Genomic DNA, 21097 nt, shown 5'->3' with positions numbered 1-21097 from the left:
TACTTTTAGGTTTTTTTTTTTTTTTTTTTTTTTTTGTGCACATTTATAGTCTCCCTTTAATTTTCATTCTTGCAAAACTTTTAGCTGATCCCATGTTTTCACTAAAATTTTTGGTCTTCATAATAGTTTGTGTTACTGATCATAACCTTGCTTTGTCTAGAAAGCATGTACCTAAGTGTTTAATTATTGTGAATTTGAATTATTTTCAAAGAAGAAAAATAAAATTTGAAGGTTCGAGAGTATATCAGTGATCAGTGACATAAGTTACACGCAGTTCTATTAACCCACAGAACATTTAATAAGCTGACTTTATAGTACCTCTGGCCCTCAGATTTAAATCCCCAAAGACTGAAGTTGTCAGATGGAGCTGTGGGATCACACTGGCTTTGCGCTTTCAACCAGCAGGCTGGCATCAATCCCTAGGATTTCTAGCCTTTGTATCCCAAGATGATCCTTCCTTTGCTGGCCGGCGATCTCCAGCGCCTGTGGCTCAGCAGCCCGTCGTGCAGTCTTTACTGGAAGGATCCAGGCTTATGCTCACACTGCACACTGCTTTAGACAGCACAGCGGCTGGCTCCAGCCAATCAAGCCATTTGTCTCAGCGCAGGCTGTGCCAGTGGACAGAGGAGAAGTGTGTGGAACACACCGCTACATGTGCTGTTCTTTTGTGTTAAAGGCTATTGTTAGAGCAGGATTACACATTACCAACACTGCTGCCAGAGAAACGCAGCCAGTCTCCTCAGCTGACCTCAGAGAACTGACCACAAAATATGATATCTAATTTCAAACAACTGCGAAACAGGGTCAACACACCGCTTACGGTTGTAGTCGTTGCTGTTATGAGAACAGACTCTCCAGGGCCAGAAATTCAAATGAACTGAGTCAGATTGGTGAGATAGTTTTGCATAATATGTGTTCTGCTAAACCTCAGCTCTGGAATATTTATTTATTCACAAATGAAATGCTATGCTAATAGTCATTTTAATATTGCATTGAGCTGGAAATCGATGCCTTATTAGTGTTTGTGGGTATTTACTGGAATAAAATTTACTGGAAAGACACTCAATCATGATATTGACAGCATCTAAAATGTAAATATTTTTATATACAGACAACTTTAGACATGCATTTCTTCAGACGACTAGAGAATAATGATTCCATAGCAGGACTTTTTCAGAAAATAATGGTGAACTTTTGCTTAAAAATACATATTTTAAATTTAAAGATATTTATTAATGAAATACAGATAAGACTAGACCGTAAAGTCATACATAAAAAGTATTAAAAATACAATAAAATCAACCCATTCATTCATAGATATAATATTCTGGGAACTTCAAACTAATTGTTCATGTTTGTAAGTCCCTAAAGTTGTTTATTTTTAAAAATCTTTGCATTTTATATTGATATATTGACATGTATTGCATGTTTCAGAGTCTGTTCAAACATATGAAAATGTACAGAATGCGTACTAGAATTCCTGTATGAATACTAATAAAATCACAGTGCTAGGCTTTTTCTTTCTTTTTTTTTTTTTTTTACTTTGGAATGATTGATATGTTACAAAGCTGACCAGAACACAATTTTGCAAAAGATTTTATTGCTCCATCTGTTCTGCTCCTAACCCAAACCACAGCATTAAACTCAATTGTAACCTCTTTTAAAGCAAAATTTTATAATTTATGAGCTTAGTAAATAGATATGGATATCTAGTATGGATATCCAGTATCTTCCATTTCATCTTGCTAGTTTCATACCCATTTTACACTGCAGAGGTGGCACAGAAGTGCTTGTGAGGTGAAATATAGGTGTCAGAGACTGTTTGGATCTGATCAGAGGTGGTATAAAGCCTTTAAACAGCAATGATAACCAGTGACACTTATTTACTAGGGGTTGCGGTGGGAAGGCCTAATTGAGTCTTTTATGCGGCATTGCGTCTTTACACAGAATTTTAAACAGGCACAGAGCAGCCTTAACAAATGTGGGAACCTCGAAAGAGCAAAAAAAGCAAAGAATTGCATGCATGTAATAGTGTGTTATTCTGGTCTTCATAAAATCAGTGTTCTCATTAGCAGTAACTATTTTAGTGCCAGGGATCGTCATTAAGATTTTATACAATGGTTAGTTTCAGTCCACTGATTTGATTGGACAAGAAGTGTTCCAAGAGTTCTGATGCAATGTAACTGCACTGGAACGTTTGACTGTTTATATCACCTTTCCAATCCTGTTGTTTGCAACAGCTGTGAAGAAAACATAAAGCACCAAACATTTGTCAGTAAGATTAATTTTTTTATTTATGCATTGATTTTTTTTTAAACATTAAAGGGATAGTACACCCAAAAAAAGAAACTTCTTTCATGATTTACACTTTTTGGTCCCCATTGAATTCCATAGTATTTTTTCCATACTATGGAAGTTAGTGGGGACCGACAACTGTTTGGTTACACACATTATTCAAAATATCTTCTTTTATAATCAACAGAAGAAAGAAAGATTGGAATAACTTGAGGGTGAATAAATCATGACAGAATTGTAATTTTTTTAGTGTACTATCCCTTTAAGAAGTGTCTTACGTTCACCATGGCTGCATTGATCAAATATACAGTAAAAATAGTGATATTGTGAAATATGATTACAATTTTTAAATAACTTTTCGATTTTAATGTCTTTTAAAATTTAATTTATTCCCGTGATGACAAAGCCAGTCTTCAGTGTCACATGATCCTTCAGAAATCAAATCATTCTAATATGCTGAATTGGTGTTCAAGAAACATTTCTTCATATCTTCACTGCTTCATATTTTATGGAAACCATGATCTTTTTCAGGATTCTTTGATGAATAGAAAGTCAAAATAACATAATTTATTTGAAATAGAAATCTTCTGTAACATTTTCACTTTGAAACATTTTTCCATTACATTATGAATAAAGCCTCTGCTGCGTTTTCCTTTTTATTGTAGCTTGCATCCATTTTTTTTAAACAAAATATCTAGTACCCTAACCTACCTTTTGCAAACATGGATTGAGTCGAATAGCTGCACCATCCTGAACTCTGTATGACAGCGATAAGACACTTGTGACTAAGTCTGGTTATTGTTTCCTAGAAAGGCTTTGCCATAATGCACACAACAGCACAACTGGACCTTTCCTCTCCAACTGCACCTTCAGACTGACGGATTTAATCCGAAAAAGTTCAGCATCAAGAGCAACTGGAGGGTGGAAATAGAGAGAGGAGAAAACATGCAGGCAGAGATGGCAAGACAGAATCAGAAGGAAAAAAGCGGATATCGTTCAGAGTAGTTTGGACATAGCTAGTTAAAATGTGGCTTTTTTATCCTCTCGGACTGTAAGGAGGATTAGATGTTTGATTCTCTGCCCAAAATAGACCTGCCTCGGAGAAACATGCAGGCAATGCTGGATAGAATTTGATCTGCTCTAAGCCGCTCAACAATGGCTTCTAAAGAGCCAGACTTATAAAGTTCTGCTAGAATACGGATCAGTGCTAGGGGTGGGAGTTGAAATTGCATTTCCTTTACATCCTATTTGCAAGTCACAATGGGAAAGATGGAAAGCAATGGTTACGAGTAGGGATGCACCGATACTGAGCTCCTGTACTCGTACTCGTACTCGTTAAAATGTCCCGATACCAAACGCCGATACCACACAGCATGTGATAAGTGCCATATTCCGACAAAGAAACACTGACAACAGAACAACAGACAGCAGAATGGAGTTATTAGAGATTAAGGATGTCTACAAAGTATATGTACGCAATTAATATAATGTTAAACATTCAGTATTAACGACTGTATAGCTGATGTGCGCAAACTGATAAACAAAGCACGCTGAGTGGATTGAGCGTGGGGCAGCACAGATGCGCGAGCTTGTCGAGTGAATATACCTTTCTCACGGACATCACTGGAAAGTTTGTAGTTCGGTCGGATATGTCAAAAACAAGTAAGTAAACTATATTCAGACAAAGAAACACTGACAACAGAACAACAGACAGCAGAATGGAGTTATTAGAGATTAAGGATGTCTACAAAGTATATGTACGCAATTAATATAATGTTAAACATTCAGTATTAACGACTGTATAGCTGATGTGCGCAAACTGATAAACAAAGCACGCTGAGTGGATTGAGCGTGGGGCAGCACAGATGCGCGAGCTTGTCGAGTGAATATACCTTTCTCACGGACATCACTGGGTAGTTTGTAGTTCGGTCGGATATGTCAAAAACAAGTAAGTAAAACAATGCACAAGTTACTTAACGGGAGAGAGAGAGAGAGAGAGAGAGAGAGAGAGAGCGGCACACTTTGTTGTGTGATCTTCGATGTTCACTCACTCAGCACACGCATCATTTGGATTAAAACTAAATTGTAAAATAAGACCATTCATGGGGCATTCACTATAAACATCATTTATTTTGAACCTTAGGCATACACGACTTTCTGGCGAAAGTTAATCTAGCAGCCTGTGTGAAATGCACTAGGCTGTACTATTATTCTGCATAAGTACAAATACCTGCACGCGTTGCGCGTGTTTTGCTTTTGGTTTCTGTACCCAATATTTAAAAAATGTACAAATGCAATAAAAATATTGGTATCGGTACTCGGTATCGGCAAGTACCAAAAATAAAAGTATCGGTATCGGGCGAGTACTGGAAAAAGTGGTATCGGTGCATCCCTAGTTAAGAGCCATTAGATAAATTCACTAAAATGCTATATTTTATATATCATTGTCTTATAAATAGTTGATATACTGTGCCAAAGCATATGGGGAATTCTGTTACATCTCGTTCCTGTTTTAACCAAGCGTCTAATAGCTTAGACCAGTCATTCCCAAGGTATGCCCCAGAGAGTGCTGTATTTTAGGATGTTCCAGAGGTTTCAGATTTCCTGTGTTAAACCTAGAAAAGCAGAAATTATGACTTAAATGTGCTGTCATTTGTTTTAACTATTCAAGAAAATAAAGTAAATGGGTCATGTAAGATTCGTCAATCTGTCATATGACCTGTGGATGATATTTCATGCTTGATAATGAAATTCTGCCACACAAAAACTGCAACTGATGCTGACCTTTGTTATCTAGATTTTATGTACGAATAATTAGCCGTTAGGTCTTTTTTGGGGAAAGTGTATTGTCCTCGTGATAAGAAGCTCAAGCATCTGAGTTACTTGGTGAGGTATTTATTTTATTTTATTACATTTATATTATTTTTCACTTGTACTTATTTTATAATTTTATTTTATTATAACACTTATTACACTACATAACATTTATTGTATTATAACATTTATTTTAACACTTATTTTTTCAAATAAAATATATGTATCGTTTATTTTATTTGTACTAATTTTATAATTTTTATGTCATTTTATGACGTTTGTTATTTATAACATTTTTTAGTTTTTTATGTTTTTTTAGAAAAATAAGCAATCAGAAAGTACAGTTTAAAATTTAATCATCATCATAATGGCCACTTGAACAACATTAACGATAATGCTAAATGATATCCATTATAATGAGTTAAAATAAACACATTTCTGGTCAGTGAAGGGTACTTGAGCCTTGCTCATGGGGCTTTGGTCGTAAATATGACCAAAAAAAAAAATAGCTTGAGATGAGTTTGAGGCAGATATAAAGCATGCATTTTTTTCTATTCAGGTGGTCTTATGATCATAGATCATAAATCAAGAGACCTTTCTGACCCAGTACCTTTCAGGAGAATGAGGCCTGTGACTCCTCAAGTAATGGCTGTTTAGTATCATCTAATTTCCTCATGGTGTTATATTTTACCTCACTTATCAGCTTATTTCAGATAGCTGCAGAACTTCTTATCCCACGAGGCCCGTTTTCCCAGTGTCCCATTGCATTCATCCTTGATTTGTTAAAAGACCTGGGGTTCTGCTAACACTCTCTTGCTCCTCTCAGGCAGTTAGTAGTCTCTCCTCATCCACTGTTCTTCAGGGACCGGCCCTGTATATGCGGGACAGGGGAGTTCTCCGTTCTGCTTTGCAGCAGGGTGTTCCTTCGAGGCCAATCTAAAGAGTTCCTTAAGAGAGACAGAAGGAGGCAAAATGAGGTAAAGACCATAAGGTTAGACAGAGTGGTCTTTGTTTGAAATGTGAGGTGTCACACCTACAACGTGTAAGGAAGGTATACTGAGACAACAGTAGTTCATTTCTGGGCCTGATGCCTTTTCATTAGCTCCCAGTCTCATAGGAGGAGTATCAGAAAGGTGCTTAAGAGCTTCCCTGTGGAGTCTTGGGTGTTTTGATAATGAACAATAATGTGTGTTTTGTACTGTTCTTACTTTTGAAGGAGATCAAGGATGTTTAAGTACTTGGCTTTGCGAGCAAGACCAAAAAGCACTGTTGTTGAAAACATGAGTTTAGACCTGCATGAATTTATATGCTGGTTGAGGCTTGTTTATGCTGGTTAGTGCTGGTTTGGTGCTCGTCTAGATGGTGCAGTTCACCAGCCAAACCAGTATGGTCAATGCGGTGAAACTTGTTGAACAAGGAAGTCTTGTTTGAAGAAAATGTTAAAGGTGCTGTATGTAGGATTGACACCGAGTGGTTGAACTTGGGATTGCAGTCCAAATTCAAAATAGTGGAGAGGGTTTTTTCACCCGGCCCCTCCTCCTCAGACTTGGCACACACGCAGGTTGTCAGATTGACAACACCAACAGGAGCGAGCACACTTGATGATGAATGAAATTAAATACGCTGTGTTTTCCACCAACTGGCAACCTGGGGTGCCGAAATACAATTGGGCAAACTGGCAGTGGGTTGGTTTCACAAACCAAAACAGAGACCGACATTCCGGCCTGGAACACACATTTTCACAGGAGAATAACTGACTGTAGCATTGTTTTTCAGATAAACAAGTATATTAACTTAGCAGGTTTCTTAAATATCTGCAAACATATTATGGTATTTTTTAGGGCTGCACGATTATGACAAAAATCATAATTGTCGATTATTCCCTTGAAATTGTAATTGCGATTATTAATTACGATTATCACAATTTACATTGAATGATGTTTATACCATTGTTTGATGCAACTGCATGCCGTATTTTTATATGAAAATAAACAAGCTGAAAACACTCTAACTGAAAAATAAAATATAAACTATTATAAAAAATAAATTATAAAAAAAGTAAAAATATGAATGGTATTATAATGTTATACTAAAACTAAAATTAAAACAATGGAAAAACCCTTAAGATAACATGTAGAAAGAAAAAAAACGAATCTTAAGCACACAGAATAACATAAGTGGACTTTGAACGATTAATTGCCGCTTTGAACGATTACGTAATTGTGGCATCCATAATTGTAATCGCGATTAGAAATTCGATTATTTGTGCAGCCCTAGTATTTTTATGCTTTAGTAGAGTCAAAAACTTACATACAGCACCTTTAAGTGCAGATATATATATATATATGGGGGGGGGGCCCATTGGCTGCCCACTGCTCCGGGTGTGTTCATGGTGTGTGTGTGTGTGTGTGTGTATGTGTTCAGTACTGTGTGTGTGCACTTGGATGGGTTAAATGCAGAGCACAAATTCCGAGTATGGGTCACCATACTTGGCCACACGTCACTTCACTTAAATGTTTCATAAGCGAGAGACTGATACTGGACAAGTTACACTATTACATAGGGCTTAACTGCTGTCAGGCTACTGAAAATTGTAGTTAAGTTAGTAGCGCCACTACTATTAATTAGTTACTCCCCGCTGGTCATGTCAGCACAAAGCTCTCTAGTTGTTTGTCAAACTATTGTGTGCGTACATTACGGCTTGAAGCCCTCGTGGGTAATCCTGTCCAGCACATGGGTTATACAATGGTCCGTCCTTCAGTGTTGGTGGCTGAGGGTGATGAAGTGAAACTGTTCCAAGTGACAGGAAAGTCTGAAGGCACAACCGTCCCTCGACACGAAACCAGCCTTCAGCACCCTTGCGGAACAAGCCAGCCTGGATGAAGTTTGTGAAAGAGACACCGGAGGGATTGGGAGAGCCGGGAAAACAATAGCATGAGCGTTTGGGATGTTTCTGGAAGGACCTGAGGAAAAGGCTGTTCAAGGCCTCAAGAAGATTACTGGCGAGTGAGCCAGCAGCCGACCAGCGAGAGGAGTGTTATTCTGCCAGCTCATAAAACACACCAGGGGCTGTATTTCTTCCATTTTCCCCTCCTCAATCCCGCTGTTTGTCTCCCGCTAGCTCGAGTATGTGCCGCAGACGGTCTTTAGAGCTGTCATCACTGAACTCTGTAAACCTGTCCTCATGTGACGGAGGTCAGGGACCAGAAGACAGCGGGCTGTTCACCTCACGCCACTGGGAGCTTTCAGTCATTTTTGTACAGCTAGTAAAAATGTTAGCGCTTAGCTGAAAGACTTCACTCGATGTGACAATGCTGCTTTCCGTTGACATAATGAGTCTGTGGTGGTGGTATACATTTTCATGGTTTCATTATGAGGTGTGGAAGGATCATCCAGCTGGCCCTGAAAGCTTTTAGAGGTCATGTGACCATCTGGGGCCTTTGCAAACTTTATGACTGAAGGCCTCAAGCCTTTTGAGAATGGAAGTGCAGTGTGTTGGGTTCAGTCATAGACTGCTGTCCATTTCTGTTTTAGGAAGGTGATATAATTTCATTCAACCCTATTCTTTGTGTGGGTTTAGTGTGCTGGAAGGGTATTTGTATCCAGGGCTATGAATTAGAGACAGTCACATAACAGCAAATCAAGCACATGCAGAACCTCATTGTCTCTCTTGCTGTTCAAAGAGCCATTAGTATTAAAGCTGTGGTTTAGTAAAACATATCTAATGGATTCTGCTTGAAAATAATAAATTGCATTTAGTTCGGAGAGGGAGTCATTTAGTCGGTGTGATGTTAGGGCACAAGGGTCACATCTGTGATTTTTCCCTCGCATTCCCTGAGCATGAATGTTGAAACAAAAACCCTGGTCTTCTGGGTATTAAATCTTTAAATCTTGGAGCTTAAATCTTTTTAAAATCAAAGTTGGAAAGAATTTAGTTTAAAATAACTGCGATGAAGTGCTACATCGTTGATGAGAATGAGAACTATCCTTTTAAATAAAATAAGAAATAAGAAACTGAATTACAGATATTTAGCACATAAATACAGTAAACATCTGCTACAGTTTAGTCTATGTAAAAACACTGACTGGTCTGAGACTAAACAGTCAAAACTAAATCAGTTGGACTGAAAATTTCACATTACAATTTTAATAGAGAAATCACTGTTTAGTTTGACTGAAATGTATCATTTTAAAGTGAATGTAAACCTACAGTTAGGGCAGGGCAATACATTTAAATCTATGTTTATCATAAAAGTAAGTCCATGACATTGATGAAAAATGTTAGTAATTTTCGATATTTAACCTACACTACACATGCAATACACTAATACACATACACTACACATGTGTGATGCTCATGGTATTTTCAGCATCTGCTGTCTCACTTTACATAAACTTCATATCCAAAGCTGTTCTTACAGTTCACTTCATGAGCTGTTTCATTTGTTAACACCTATGGTCAAATACACGCTGCAACACAAAGGTCTTCACAACAAACAACCAAAATAAAAGTCCAATTTAACTTGAAATTATGACAGAAATATATTATTATTATAAAATGTACCTCTCTATGTAATAAGAATAATTATAAAATTCATTGATTCATTGATTCATTCATTCATTCATTCATTTATTCATCCGTTCATTCGTTCGCTCATTCATTACTTCATTTGTTTATTTGTTTCAAACAACCATGTTTTTTCCATATTTTCCATGTTTTTATAGAGTATACAAGTATACAAAAAAGAAATGTAAACTTTAATTGAATTCAATTTAATTTAACATTTCTTAAATGTTTAGAATTTTCATTAATTTCACAAATTTTATTTTATTTAATTTTTTAAATTATTATTATATCTTAAAACACATAATCCAAATAATCCAAATAAAATGGAAAACACAGAATTTGGGAAATAATATCTAATTTCATGGGGCCCTAAATTAAAATGTAATTTATTCTGTAGACTTTCATTGTAAATAAGCAAGTTATGCTTACATAACTGTAAGGTTTTACAGGTAACCAATTAAGCAGTGGGAAAGTAAAGTTGAACATCTTCGAAAGCAACTTAAATTTCAGTCTGTTTCTCACACATAGCTAGTGTATGACTTCAGAAGCACAACCGTGTGACATGCGTACCTGCATTAGCATGAGACAGATGTTGACCTGATTTACTTTTCCATTGTATGCTGTCTCTTTCTGGATATCCAGATGGATGCTAAAGCCACACTTTTGTTTTCCCTCCACAAATTTCCTTTCTTTGCACCACCATTGCAGGTGTTGACCATCTGGATTACGCTAATCTCCAGGGTAACAGCTGACCTGACCTGCGACGCTCTGCTCCTGCTCTCCACAAATCTTACAGGTAAGTCTCCATAACTGATCTTAAACTGATTTTGCTTTGTGGTATATAAAAGTTTAGATTTGGTTTGGGAAGCGTGGTCATAGATCAGTTACGCGGGTCAACTTATGGCACTTTTCCACTGCGTGGTACGACTCGGCACGGCTCGTTTATAATTAAAGGTTCCATATTTATATATAATTATTATATTTATACATTTTTTTATTTTTTTTTTAAATATTGGTATTTTTGTTACTGTATCTGGAATTTAATTCTACGTCAACACTTGTGGCTTCTCTCTGTGAACAAAAAACAAACATTAACTCACTTAATGTATAGATTTAACTTTAATCGGCACAATAATCTTTTTATTGCCTTTCTTTTAACCATATTATTATTGTAGCAAAATCCAATACCAACATCCAATTCATATGTATTGGTATATTACTACATAAACCAGTTTTAGTATACATTTGTATATATTCAATATTACGTCTTGAGTATTTTAAACTTGTAATTACCCTGTTTGGCAGTTAAATGTGTGCCTGATTAATTAACCAAAAGTATCTTAGATAACATGATTTATTGTGATTTAAAACATTTACAGATAATTATGTTTCAATTAATGTTTTAGCATTTTGAGTGTTTTGTTTGCTTGTTTGTGTTCAGAATGTCCAGCACTTGGGTCCTGCTACAGACTTTTACAAGAAACTGGCTCTGGACTGTTCTGGACAGCAGATCGGAGTGGATCTGTTCTTACTGAGCTCCCAGTACTCAGACCTGGCTACTTTAGGTACACATACACACACTTAACTTTCTCAGCTCTTATATGTGACCCAAAGTTGCGAAACAAGAAATGTTCTTTTCGTCTTGTGCAGCATGTGTGTCCAAATACTCAGCCGGCGGTGTCTTTTATTACCCGTCCTTCCATCACATTCACAATACGGCGCAGAGACAGAAATTTCAGAAAGATCTGCAGCGATACCTCACCAGAAAGATCGGGTTTGAAGCCGTCATGAGGATCAGGTGCACCAAAGGTGAGGGGGCGGAGTTACACGAGCTAATTCTGTGCCACAATTGCTTTGATTGACACTTCCATGAACCAGTATCTGCAGGGCCCTGTGATTTCATGTCTCTTTTTAATGACACTTTCTCTGATTGGTCAACAGGCTTGTCCATCCACACTTTCCATGGCAACTTCTTTGTACGCTCCACTGATTTGCTCTCTCTGGCCAACGTGAACCCAGACTCTGGTTTTGCTGTGCAGATGTCAATCGAGGAGAGTTTAGCCGATACTTCGCTCGCTTGTTTTCAGGCTGCTCTTCTTTACACATCCAGTAAAGGTAATCAAGCATTTTTCGCATTTATACTAACCCATTTTTGACATGTTTACAACATCAGACCACTCCCACAAACTGAGTAAGATTTCCTCTGATTGGTATGTGTTTGATTGACAGGTAAACGTCGAATCCGAGTGCACACTCTGTGTCTGCCGGTGGTCAGTCAGTTGAGTGAAGTGTTTGCTGGAGCTGATATCCAGGCCATCTCATGCCTTCTGGCCAACATGGGTGAGTAGAATAAACACATTGACATTTTAAGTGCAGTATATTATGTCAATATATTGTGCACAGTGTCCTGTGTGTATATAGTGTATATATGTTGTTTTACATCACACTGTATTTATAGTAGGGCTGCCACTAATGTATATTTTTTCAATTCCAGTATCAGGGCTGATCTGAGGTCATTATTATAGGTTGAGGTCTAGGTTGGCATTGGATCATTTATAATTAAAATTTGGGCTTAATTGGTCACTTTTGGCTTATTTTTTGGGCAGATCTGGGAACAGTTATGGGTCATTATTAGTGATTATCTAAGATTAGTTTGCACCAGTATTAGGGCTGATCTGAGGTCATTATTATGGGTTGTGGTCTAGGCTGATACTGGGTTAGTTGTAATCATCGTTTGGGCTTATTTGCTCACTTTTGGCTTATTTCTTCGGCCTGTCTGGAATAAGTTATGGGTAAATCTCTTTATGCTAACAGTGCTACTGATACTTTCTGCTCCACTCTTATGGCGCTTTTCCACAGCGTGGTACGACTCGGCTCGACACGGCTCAGTACGGTACGGCACGGCACGGCTCGGTTTGCGTTTCCACTGCAGTTCAGTACCGCTTTAGAGTGGGCGGGATTATTCACATGGCGTTATAGTTGTGCCGCCTCTATTGCCGCGACTCCTGAAAAACTTTTTCATTCCGCGTCGCCCCATCAAGCTCTCGCTGGATCCGCTCCTCTGCTATCAACGAGAGGAACGTCTGTACTTCCTCAACAGACAACGAAACAAACACTTTTTGGTTGTTAAAAAAGGTGCGCTTATTCAAAACAGTTACGTTCGATCCTTCGCTGGCTGTGCTGATTTAAATCTAGCGGTTCTGTTGTGTTTGTGTCGCAAGTTCAGTGATGTAACACTTGTTCAGTGACAAGGTAGTGACGATTCTCTCCGGCCAATCCGTGATCAGCAGAGTTTACAAGTCACGTTTTGGTAATGGTACGGTTCACTTGGAACCTCAACCGAGGTGGTACTAAAAAAAGTTCCAGGTACCAGGTACTGTACCCAGTGGAAAACCCCCCAAAAGTGAACCGTACCGAGCCGTACCGTGCCGTACCATGCAGTGGAAAAGCTCCATTAATGGCCTCTGGTGAGGCCCGTTTGAGGTATTGATAAAGTGTCAGGGTGGATGATGGGATTTGTGGTTAAGCTGCATATCACCAGTACATCTGAAAACGGGTTCTGTTGACCTTGAGAACCTTTACTGAACACATTTACAGGAGACTTTGGTCTTTACACATGTCATGCGTGAACCTGCGGAACACAAAAAGAATATATTTTTGAAAATGGCTTTGTCTGTTAATTGAGAGTCAATGTGGTACGATGTCATTTTGGACCCCATAGACTTTCACTGTATGCACATTCTTTAGAATATATTCTTTTATTTTCCACAAAAGAAGCTCATACAGTTTCACAACATAAGGGTGAGTAAATAATGAGCTCTTTAATATAAAATAATACTATAAATATTAGCAGTGAGGCCCTTAAGCTGAGTAGCCCTGGTTTAATGCTTTTATATTCTGAACTCTGAACTCATTTTTCCATATCGCGAAAGTGGACAGGGTGCAGCAAGATTTATTGACCGTGTCTCATGGGATACGAGACATTTACTTTTCAGTGTAGGCAAAACGTCATGCGTGACAAACATAACTGTTATTGCTCAGAAAAGGCAATATAAGGAGATAAAAGTTGTGATGGCTGGATTCAGTTTGTTGTTGTTCACGCTGCTTTGAAAAGCCCAAGACTTACTGGAGTTTATTTTGGTTTGCAGTTGAAGCAGAGGGGTAAATCGAGCACTAATGCAAAAATGCTGGAATACACTGCAGATCTGTTTGTATTCAGAGCTTTGCAAAGGCTTAGCGAGTGTGAATTGGTGTGAAACTCTAAGGGAAGAAGTAACAGATTTTCTATGTACAGTTTTTCACCTGCAAATATTATGTTTAATGAGTAATATTTGTAGTCTTTGTTTAAGGCTTGTGTTTTGTACACTAAACTGAGAAAATTGCTCTATGGTTGCTCTTTTATACAGTAGTGTAAGTTGTATGTTTCATTTGAGGATCAACTGTCTCTTCATAAAAAATTAAATAACCAAAAAAAAAAGAGACAAAAGATGACATTTAGCGACAGTTTAGAGCAAAAAAAAAAAAAAAACTAATGCAGATAGCATGCCCCATATAATTTGGTCTTGGAAAAACTTTTGATTGCAGACCATACCAAGGGTAATTGACGGTAACAAAAACCAGGGTCATTTGATCATTTAATTTCTGTCTAAATTTCAATGTCTGAGTTTGCATGGAGCAATTGGTTAAAATGTTATTTTAAAAATCTGAAGTAGCTGCTGGTATTTGACACAGAGGATGCTTGTTTCAGAGAGAAGAGAGCCCGAAATTTACTATGGCCATGTACACGCTGCAAAAAATGTTTGATTGACAGTTACATGCAAATATGGCTGTGAATTGCTTAAAATATTATTCTTTTTTGGAATACAGGCTTCATTCCTGAAAAATATCCAGCAACGATGCCAGCAGTTTTTTTTATTTTGTTATTGTTTAAACCTTTTATTGTTTTGTTTTCTAATTTCTAAAAGATCATAATTTAGAAAGTAAATTTTTTTCACATTTATTCTGAAATTGTATATTAACAATTTAAAGACTTAAAGGGAAAGTTCACCCAAAAATGAAAATGACCCCATGTTTTACTCACCCTCAAGCCATACTAGGTGTAAATGACTTTCTTTCAGACGAATACAATCAGAGTTATATTTAAAAATGTACTGGCTCCTTCAAGCTTTATAATGGCAGTGTATGGGGGTCAAGGTTTTGAAGCCCAAAAAAGTGCATTAGTCCATCATAAAAAGCACTCCACACGGCTCTGGGGGGATGCCAACTGTTTTTTTTTAACCTTTTGTTTTGTTTTGTTTTCTAACTTCTAAGAGATCACAATTTATAAAGTTAATTACATTTTTTTCACATTTATTCTGAATTCATATATTAACCATTTAAAGACTTAATTAGAAACATGGATGCCAACAGTTTAACATGTTTGATGTTAGTTGAACTTATTTTTCCTAGTATTTATTTTAGATAAAAAATGCTAACTTTGTTACAACATTTTTATATTGTCCACATAAAGCATCCAAAGTCGTTTGACCAATAATATGCAGGTATTGTATATAATCGACCAATCGTGGCGCGTGAGAAGGTGAGATCTACAGAGAACGATCAAAGCGATGCAAATACGTGCACGTGTTTGTTTGTTCTTTCGACTTGAAGCGTCACTGCACACCGATCATTGTATGACACCAAAGTACTGCAAGAGAGATTCGAAAGCAGCAGGAGCCGTCTGCTCTGCTCTCTATAGCTCTTGTGAATGTCATACAACGATTGATCTGCACGGTGCAAACAGCCAAAACCTAGATATTTTAGGCAATATAGAAATCCTGACCTTGTAAACAACAGATTGACTGCAGATACACAAAAGATCTGGTGAAATAACGCGTTACTGTAATTTGATTACTTTTTTAGTAACGGAGTAATTTAACGTGTTATAATTTTCGAAATAGTAATTAGAGTATAGTTATAAGCCGAGGTCTCTATATGTTACTGCCGCGTTACATTGCTGGCAGAATGCAGTGATTTATAATCTAGATTGTAAAAAGGATGTAGCTCACCTGCTCTGCTCTCTATAGCTCTTGTGAATGTCATACAACGATTGATCTGCACGGTGCAAACAGCCAAAACCTAGATATTTTAGGCAATATAGAAATCCTGGCAAGGACGCGTTCCGTAAAAATGGCCCGAATGGTCACCCTGCTAATAGCATTCAGTTCAATCAAAGCCAAGCAAATGTTATTATGCATGAAATAAAAAAAGCTCATTTAAAATTCAAGAATTTTGGAATATTTAAGACTAAGAGTTTTGTAAATTGTAAAATTTTGTATTTTAATAGATGTTAACTTAAAAGAAGAGTGACAATAATATTTTGAGATCTCAACACGTGAAATTACTAGGGTGTTTTCACTAGAAAACCCAAAAATTTTGTTTTAAAAATATCTTATCTTAAGATTTCTTCACACTCTTCTTTACCTCAGTTATTATAGATCTTGATTTTTTACATTTTTCTGAAAAGTTGAACCTACAGTATGTTCAGATATTCATAACAAGCCAGTTGAGACCAATCTGGTGTGAAATCTGGCAAGCGATGCATCCTTAAAACTTCAAAGAGTAAATCTCTCACATACGGTGAAGTTAGCGTGGCTTTCCTCTTAAATACAGACACATGCTAATCCATCCGGTAGACAGATTAATGGATCAAGTTTACACCACTGAACTATATATGTGTACAGGGCCTTGCAACCATTCGGTGAGTCAGTAGCTCACTGGTTAAACCTGCAGTTATTTGCAGTTGTCAAATATCTGATTGGTCTTACAGTTGTATTTCTTCATGCAGCATTAACACAACAATAACATTGTGAGTGATTTCAGATAAGATTTTCGAAGACGAAACCAAACATCGTATTTTTAAATGCTCACCATATAACGGATAATTAATCTGTCCTGAACGCCTGTAAAACCAGAACCTTACACTGGCCGGCTCAGCAAAGTGATGCTATGATTACACAAGTCTTGAGGAATTCAACCACTAATCTCCAGCGCAGCTGCCGCAACAAAGCCTGCTGGTGTCAGCGCAACAATTGCGAACTCACAAGGAGTCAATGTTGTGTAATATCACTGAATAAAAAAAACTCACATTGGCTATCTGAGCTGAATGATGAAAAGTTTTTAATAGATGTTCTGCGTCTGCCAGTCTTAGATTCAATTTTGCGTGTGCTGCATCGCAAGGAAGGAAAACAGGCCAGGGATGTGGCTGTATAGGGATCGCAGTTTCCTGTGGGGACGATTATGAAATGGCGAGTAATACCTTCAACCCATCTGTCACGCTCAGTATCAACGCAAAGAGACAGATGATGTTGAATGTTACTTCCCCTCCTAGGTGCTCTCATGAGAAAATCTGGCATCCCGAACCACATAGAAACATCTTTTGAATATCTGCGTCTGAAATGATTGTCATATGGTCCAAAAAATGTAGCCTACTCTTTCAAAGAAAATTGATTTCCAAATTATGCCATCTTTCGGGACAGATGAGGGTGGATATGTCCATGTATTCTGTACCAGAAACTATCTCTTTGACTTTGATTCTTTATAGCGTCTATGTCTTTGAGATTGTTTTGGACAGTTTGTAAACGTTTTTGTACCGTCTAGTTCTTAAATTGGCAGTAAACACTTCACAGTAACTAGCAGAAAACAACACCTATGTTGACGGTCCCTCATTGGCAGAATCTGTGCTTTGAGAAAGAGTAGCTAAAAGGGCCTGTGTTTTGAGGTGCAATTGACTAATCAAGTGTTTCTGGCTAACTGAGTTTTCCTGATTTATTTGTCTGTGGTAACCTTAGTGATACTAATTGAGAGTCTTGACGAAAAGAAGTTTAAGAGTCATTTAACAAGCTGACATTTGATTACTGCCTGCTGTTTTACAAGGTGCTGTTTGTGTTTGTATCGGGACGGGTCAAGAGCTTTGTCATTTATTACTGGTCTCCAGAGTTTTGTAGAATAGAGAAGCAGGGTTATTTCAAATTAATTTGTCAGCTGAAATTATATTAAATTAATACATTATTATTATTATCGTACTATAATAAAACGATTCTGAAAATCAGACGAGGCTTGACTGAATGTATATCATTAAAACAATTTTTTTACACTCAACTTGATATTTTCGAGTGTTATTATTTTGTTCATTGGCTGATGTACATAAATACATATTTACGAACAGACATAAATATTTTATTTTATTTTATTTTGCCAAGAGAATACATTTGATCGATTGGAGTCTGAAACGTAAACTTAATGCAAATGCAAACATTTAACATTAACATGACTCTGATTACCATGACATAACCAGCTTGAAATATTGTTTGTGAAAATTATGCTGATGGTCATGTCTCCTGGAGGTCATATTTTGTAGAATTAGCTATATCAAGAGCTGAAGTGATCGGATTTTGTGTCATGTGCCATGTTATGATTGTTTGTGTAGCCATAATTGACGTAATTCTGAAATCAAAATTCACAGATCCAAGCATGTGTAAAGATCAGGGTGCTCATGACAAAGCTGTGATTAACTGTAATACTGAGCCCACTCAATGTAATTAACACTGAAGTACAAGGAGAATGTAATTTTTCTGTTCAAATGGCTTTGTTTCCCTGTATGATGGCTATGTTGAGTTTCACAGAATATATAATTAATCACACAATAAGTAATACAACTCTAACCATTTTTTATTATTATTATCGTCTTCATTTAAATGCATTTTATGCATTTCAGTGACCCTTCACATTTATGTATTTTACTTAAACTTAGTCTTGTAACAAGTGCAGTAAGCTTTATGCGTAAGAAAGATATGTTTGTAAATTACGTAGGCTTGTTTTAAGTAAGCTCAAAAGCTGAACGTGTGATCACAAATATGTTTAGCCTTTTTTGTGCACTCTCTTACTTCTCTCTCTCTCATATGCACACAAACAGATGAGCACAAATACATCTGCACACAAATATTTCTGTTTGTTCACACTGTGAGCTGTGGGTGTCCTCTGCATCATTCAGCCACTCCACTGCACTGCTATCGCATGTAATTTGACGCCAAACATAACCAACATATTAAGGGCTGAACATCTTGTTTTTGATTTTCAGTACAAACCATGTTCCGATGGATATGCATTAAATAAGTGTCCTTTTCAAATTCTGATTCTCATTGTTTAATAATACAGCTGAGAATCAGTTTTTGTTTGTCTGTTTGAGTGAATTGATTATAACTTGATTAATTTGCATTCTGAGTAGACATTTATGTAAACATTGCTGTTTATTACAATGTATTGTTATATTAGAGCATAAAATAATATAATTCAATAATAATTATTCATAATAATTCAAATTCTATTAATTATAATAAAATTATTAAGTAGCCTCCATTTTTTCCTGTTAATTTACTGGAAAACATTATTATTTGATTATTGCATTTTACTTTTGTAAAACATTCAAAAATGTTGATTTAGCTGTATCGCCCAGCCATATACTGTAGTCACAATTATTGGTGAGTGTCCATTATTATGTTTTTTTCCGCTGCTCAGATCAGCAGATGTTTTGAGAATGTTTTTTTTTTCCCTGAGAGATGTGCAGTAGCTTGTATAAAGCACGTTGAGATCATATGCATTTATTTCCTGAGAGGCATATTGTTCCCATAAAAACTAAAAACATGGATGTCAGGATAAATTACATTTGCAGGAACAGCAGTGTCCCTCATTGTGCTGCCAAATAAACAAACTTCATTCAGCAGGGTGGGACCTCATTTTCAAATGAATATGTTTACAGCACGGTACTGAGAATGCATTGTTTTGCACATCCGTTTCTGCGATTTGAAAAGACTTCGAGAGCAGAGCTGCTCATATCCATTATGAATTATTCAGCAGCGATATCCCCGTTCGTTCACCTGTTATTTCCGGGCCAGAGGATGAACAGACACGGTGAAATGGTAGCTTGGGTTGTTCTGCTCCAGTGTGTGTGTGTGTTCTGCTCCAGTGCCATGGAGCCAGAGCAACTGTCCATTGCTTTTGTGAGTAGAAGAATAATAGATGTGTGCTTGTTTTATCTCGGTGAACAGCAGACAGGAGTGTGAATAGAGAAACAGATTCAACCATGATTTGAATATAAGCAAAAGTGCACAAATCCCTACAGTAAAGATTCAAATGCTATTTGCTTAACAAACAGAATATTGTACAGTTAAAAAAATTCTCAGAATAATTTAGATTCTTTTTTTTCTTATTTGTTCACTTTGTCTGTATGTAATAGTTTTAAACATCCAAAATTATCAAAGCTAAGCTTTCCAACTCATCATGTTTGTGCACTGTTTAAATGTTATGAGACCTTGTAAACAACAGATTGACTGCAGATACACAAAAGATCTGGTGAAATAACGCGTTACTGTAATTTGATTACTTTTTTAGTAACGGAGTAATTTAACGTGTTATAATTTTCGAAATAGTAATTAGAGTATAGTTATAAGCCGAGGTCTCTATATGTTACTGCCGCGTTACATTGCTGGCAGAATGCAGTGATTTATAATCTAGATTGTAAAAAGGATGTAGCTCACGCACTGTCGAGTCAAGCGCCAGTGGATTAGAGACCTGGTCTCCTGCGAGACCTGACGGAACAGAGTGCGGCGCGGGATAAGACTTGATAGGCGAGTGCAGAGACTCGTGTGTGTGCGGGATGCGGGAGAATAAAATGATTCACGGGACTCACGCAAAATAGAAATATCTAAACATAAAATATCTAAAACAAATAAATTGTTATTCATCTATTGCACAAAAGCAACATGAACTAATATAAAATATAAACGATTAACAGATGCAGATTTTGTTTCCCATCCCGTGGGATTCCCGAAAAAATGTCAGCCTCTACCTCAGATCCCGAGTCAAGCTCAGGGAGGGCCGTTGTTCCTACACCTGGCCCACGGAGGGCCTCAGAACCCGAAATTTTCCCCAAGGAATTTTTTTTGGGGGGCCGTAATGGCCGGGCCGAGGCCAAGGCCACAGAGGCTGCCCCTCCATGGCTCCCCGAGCTACCGCTCCGCCATGGGTCCCAGAACGGTTACCGCCCTGGAGGCCTTCCGTCCTGTGTAAGCCTGTCCATAGAGGCTTCCAGAGCGATACCACCCCCCACCCCGCCCGGAAGTTATGCGGCGCGTGGATGCGCCTTCCGGGAGGGGGAGGTAATGTCACGCCTATGGACTGTCCTTGTGTTCCTGTCTTGTGTTTTGCTCCCCATGTGCTCTCCATGGCCTACTTTCTCCCTCTGTTTGATCATGCCCATATTTGGAAGCCCAGTGTTTCCTGTGTCTAGTGTTCGGTGTCTTACGTCATTCTATGTCTCCTGCGTTCCTGATTTTCCAGCCTTTGGTTTATTAAAGTTTGTGTGTTTAAGTTTATTCCCACGTC

General features: G+C 37.5%; 1 protein-coding gene across 1 annotated transcript in view; it reads left to right on the top strand.

Moving 5' to 3' along the window:
- The window catches only part of LOC107662410 (corticotropin-releasing factor receptor 1-like), a 140198-nt gene that overhangs the window by 26375 nt on the left and 92726 nt on the right, over positions 1-21097 (top strand). The window contains exon 2 of the mRNA XM_016452431.1: positions 10385-10472. Coding sequence (XP_016307917.1) covers positions 10385-10472 — 88 coding nt within the window. The remainder of the gene's footprint in view (positions 1-10384; positions 10473-21097) is intronic.

This window comes from Sinocyclocheilus anshuiensis, unplaced genomic scaffold (assembly GCF_001515605.1).
Source record: "Sinocyclocheilus anshuiensis isolate Anshui unplaced genomic scaffold, SAMN03320099.WGS_v1.1 scaffold11, whole genome shotgun sequence".
NCBI classification, from domain to species: Eukaryota; Metazoa; Chordata; class Actinopteri; order Cypriniformes; family Cyprinidae; genus Sinocyclocheilus; species Sinocyclocheilus anshuiensis.
This window is presented reverse-complemented; position numbering and strand designations above follow the sequence as displayed.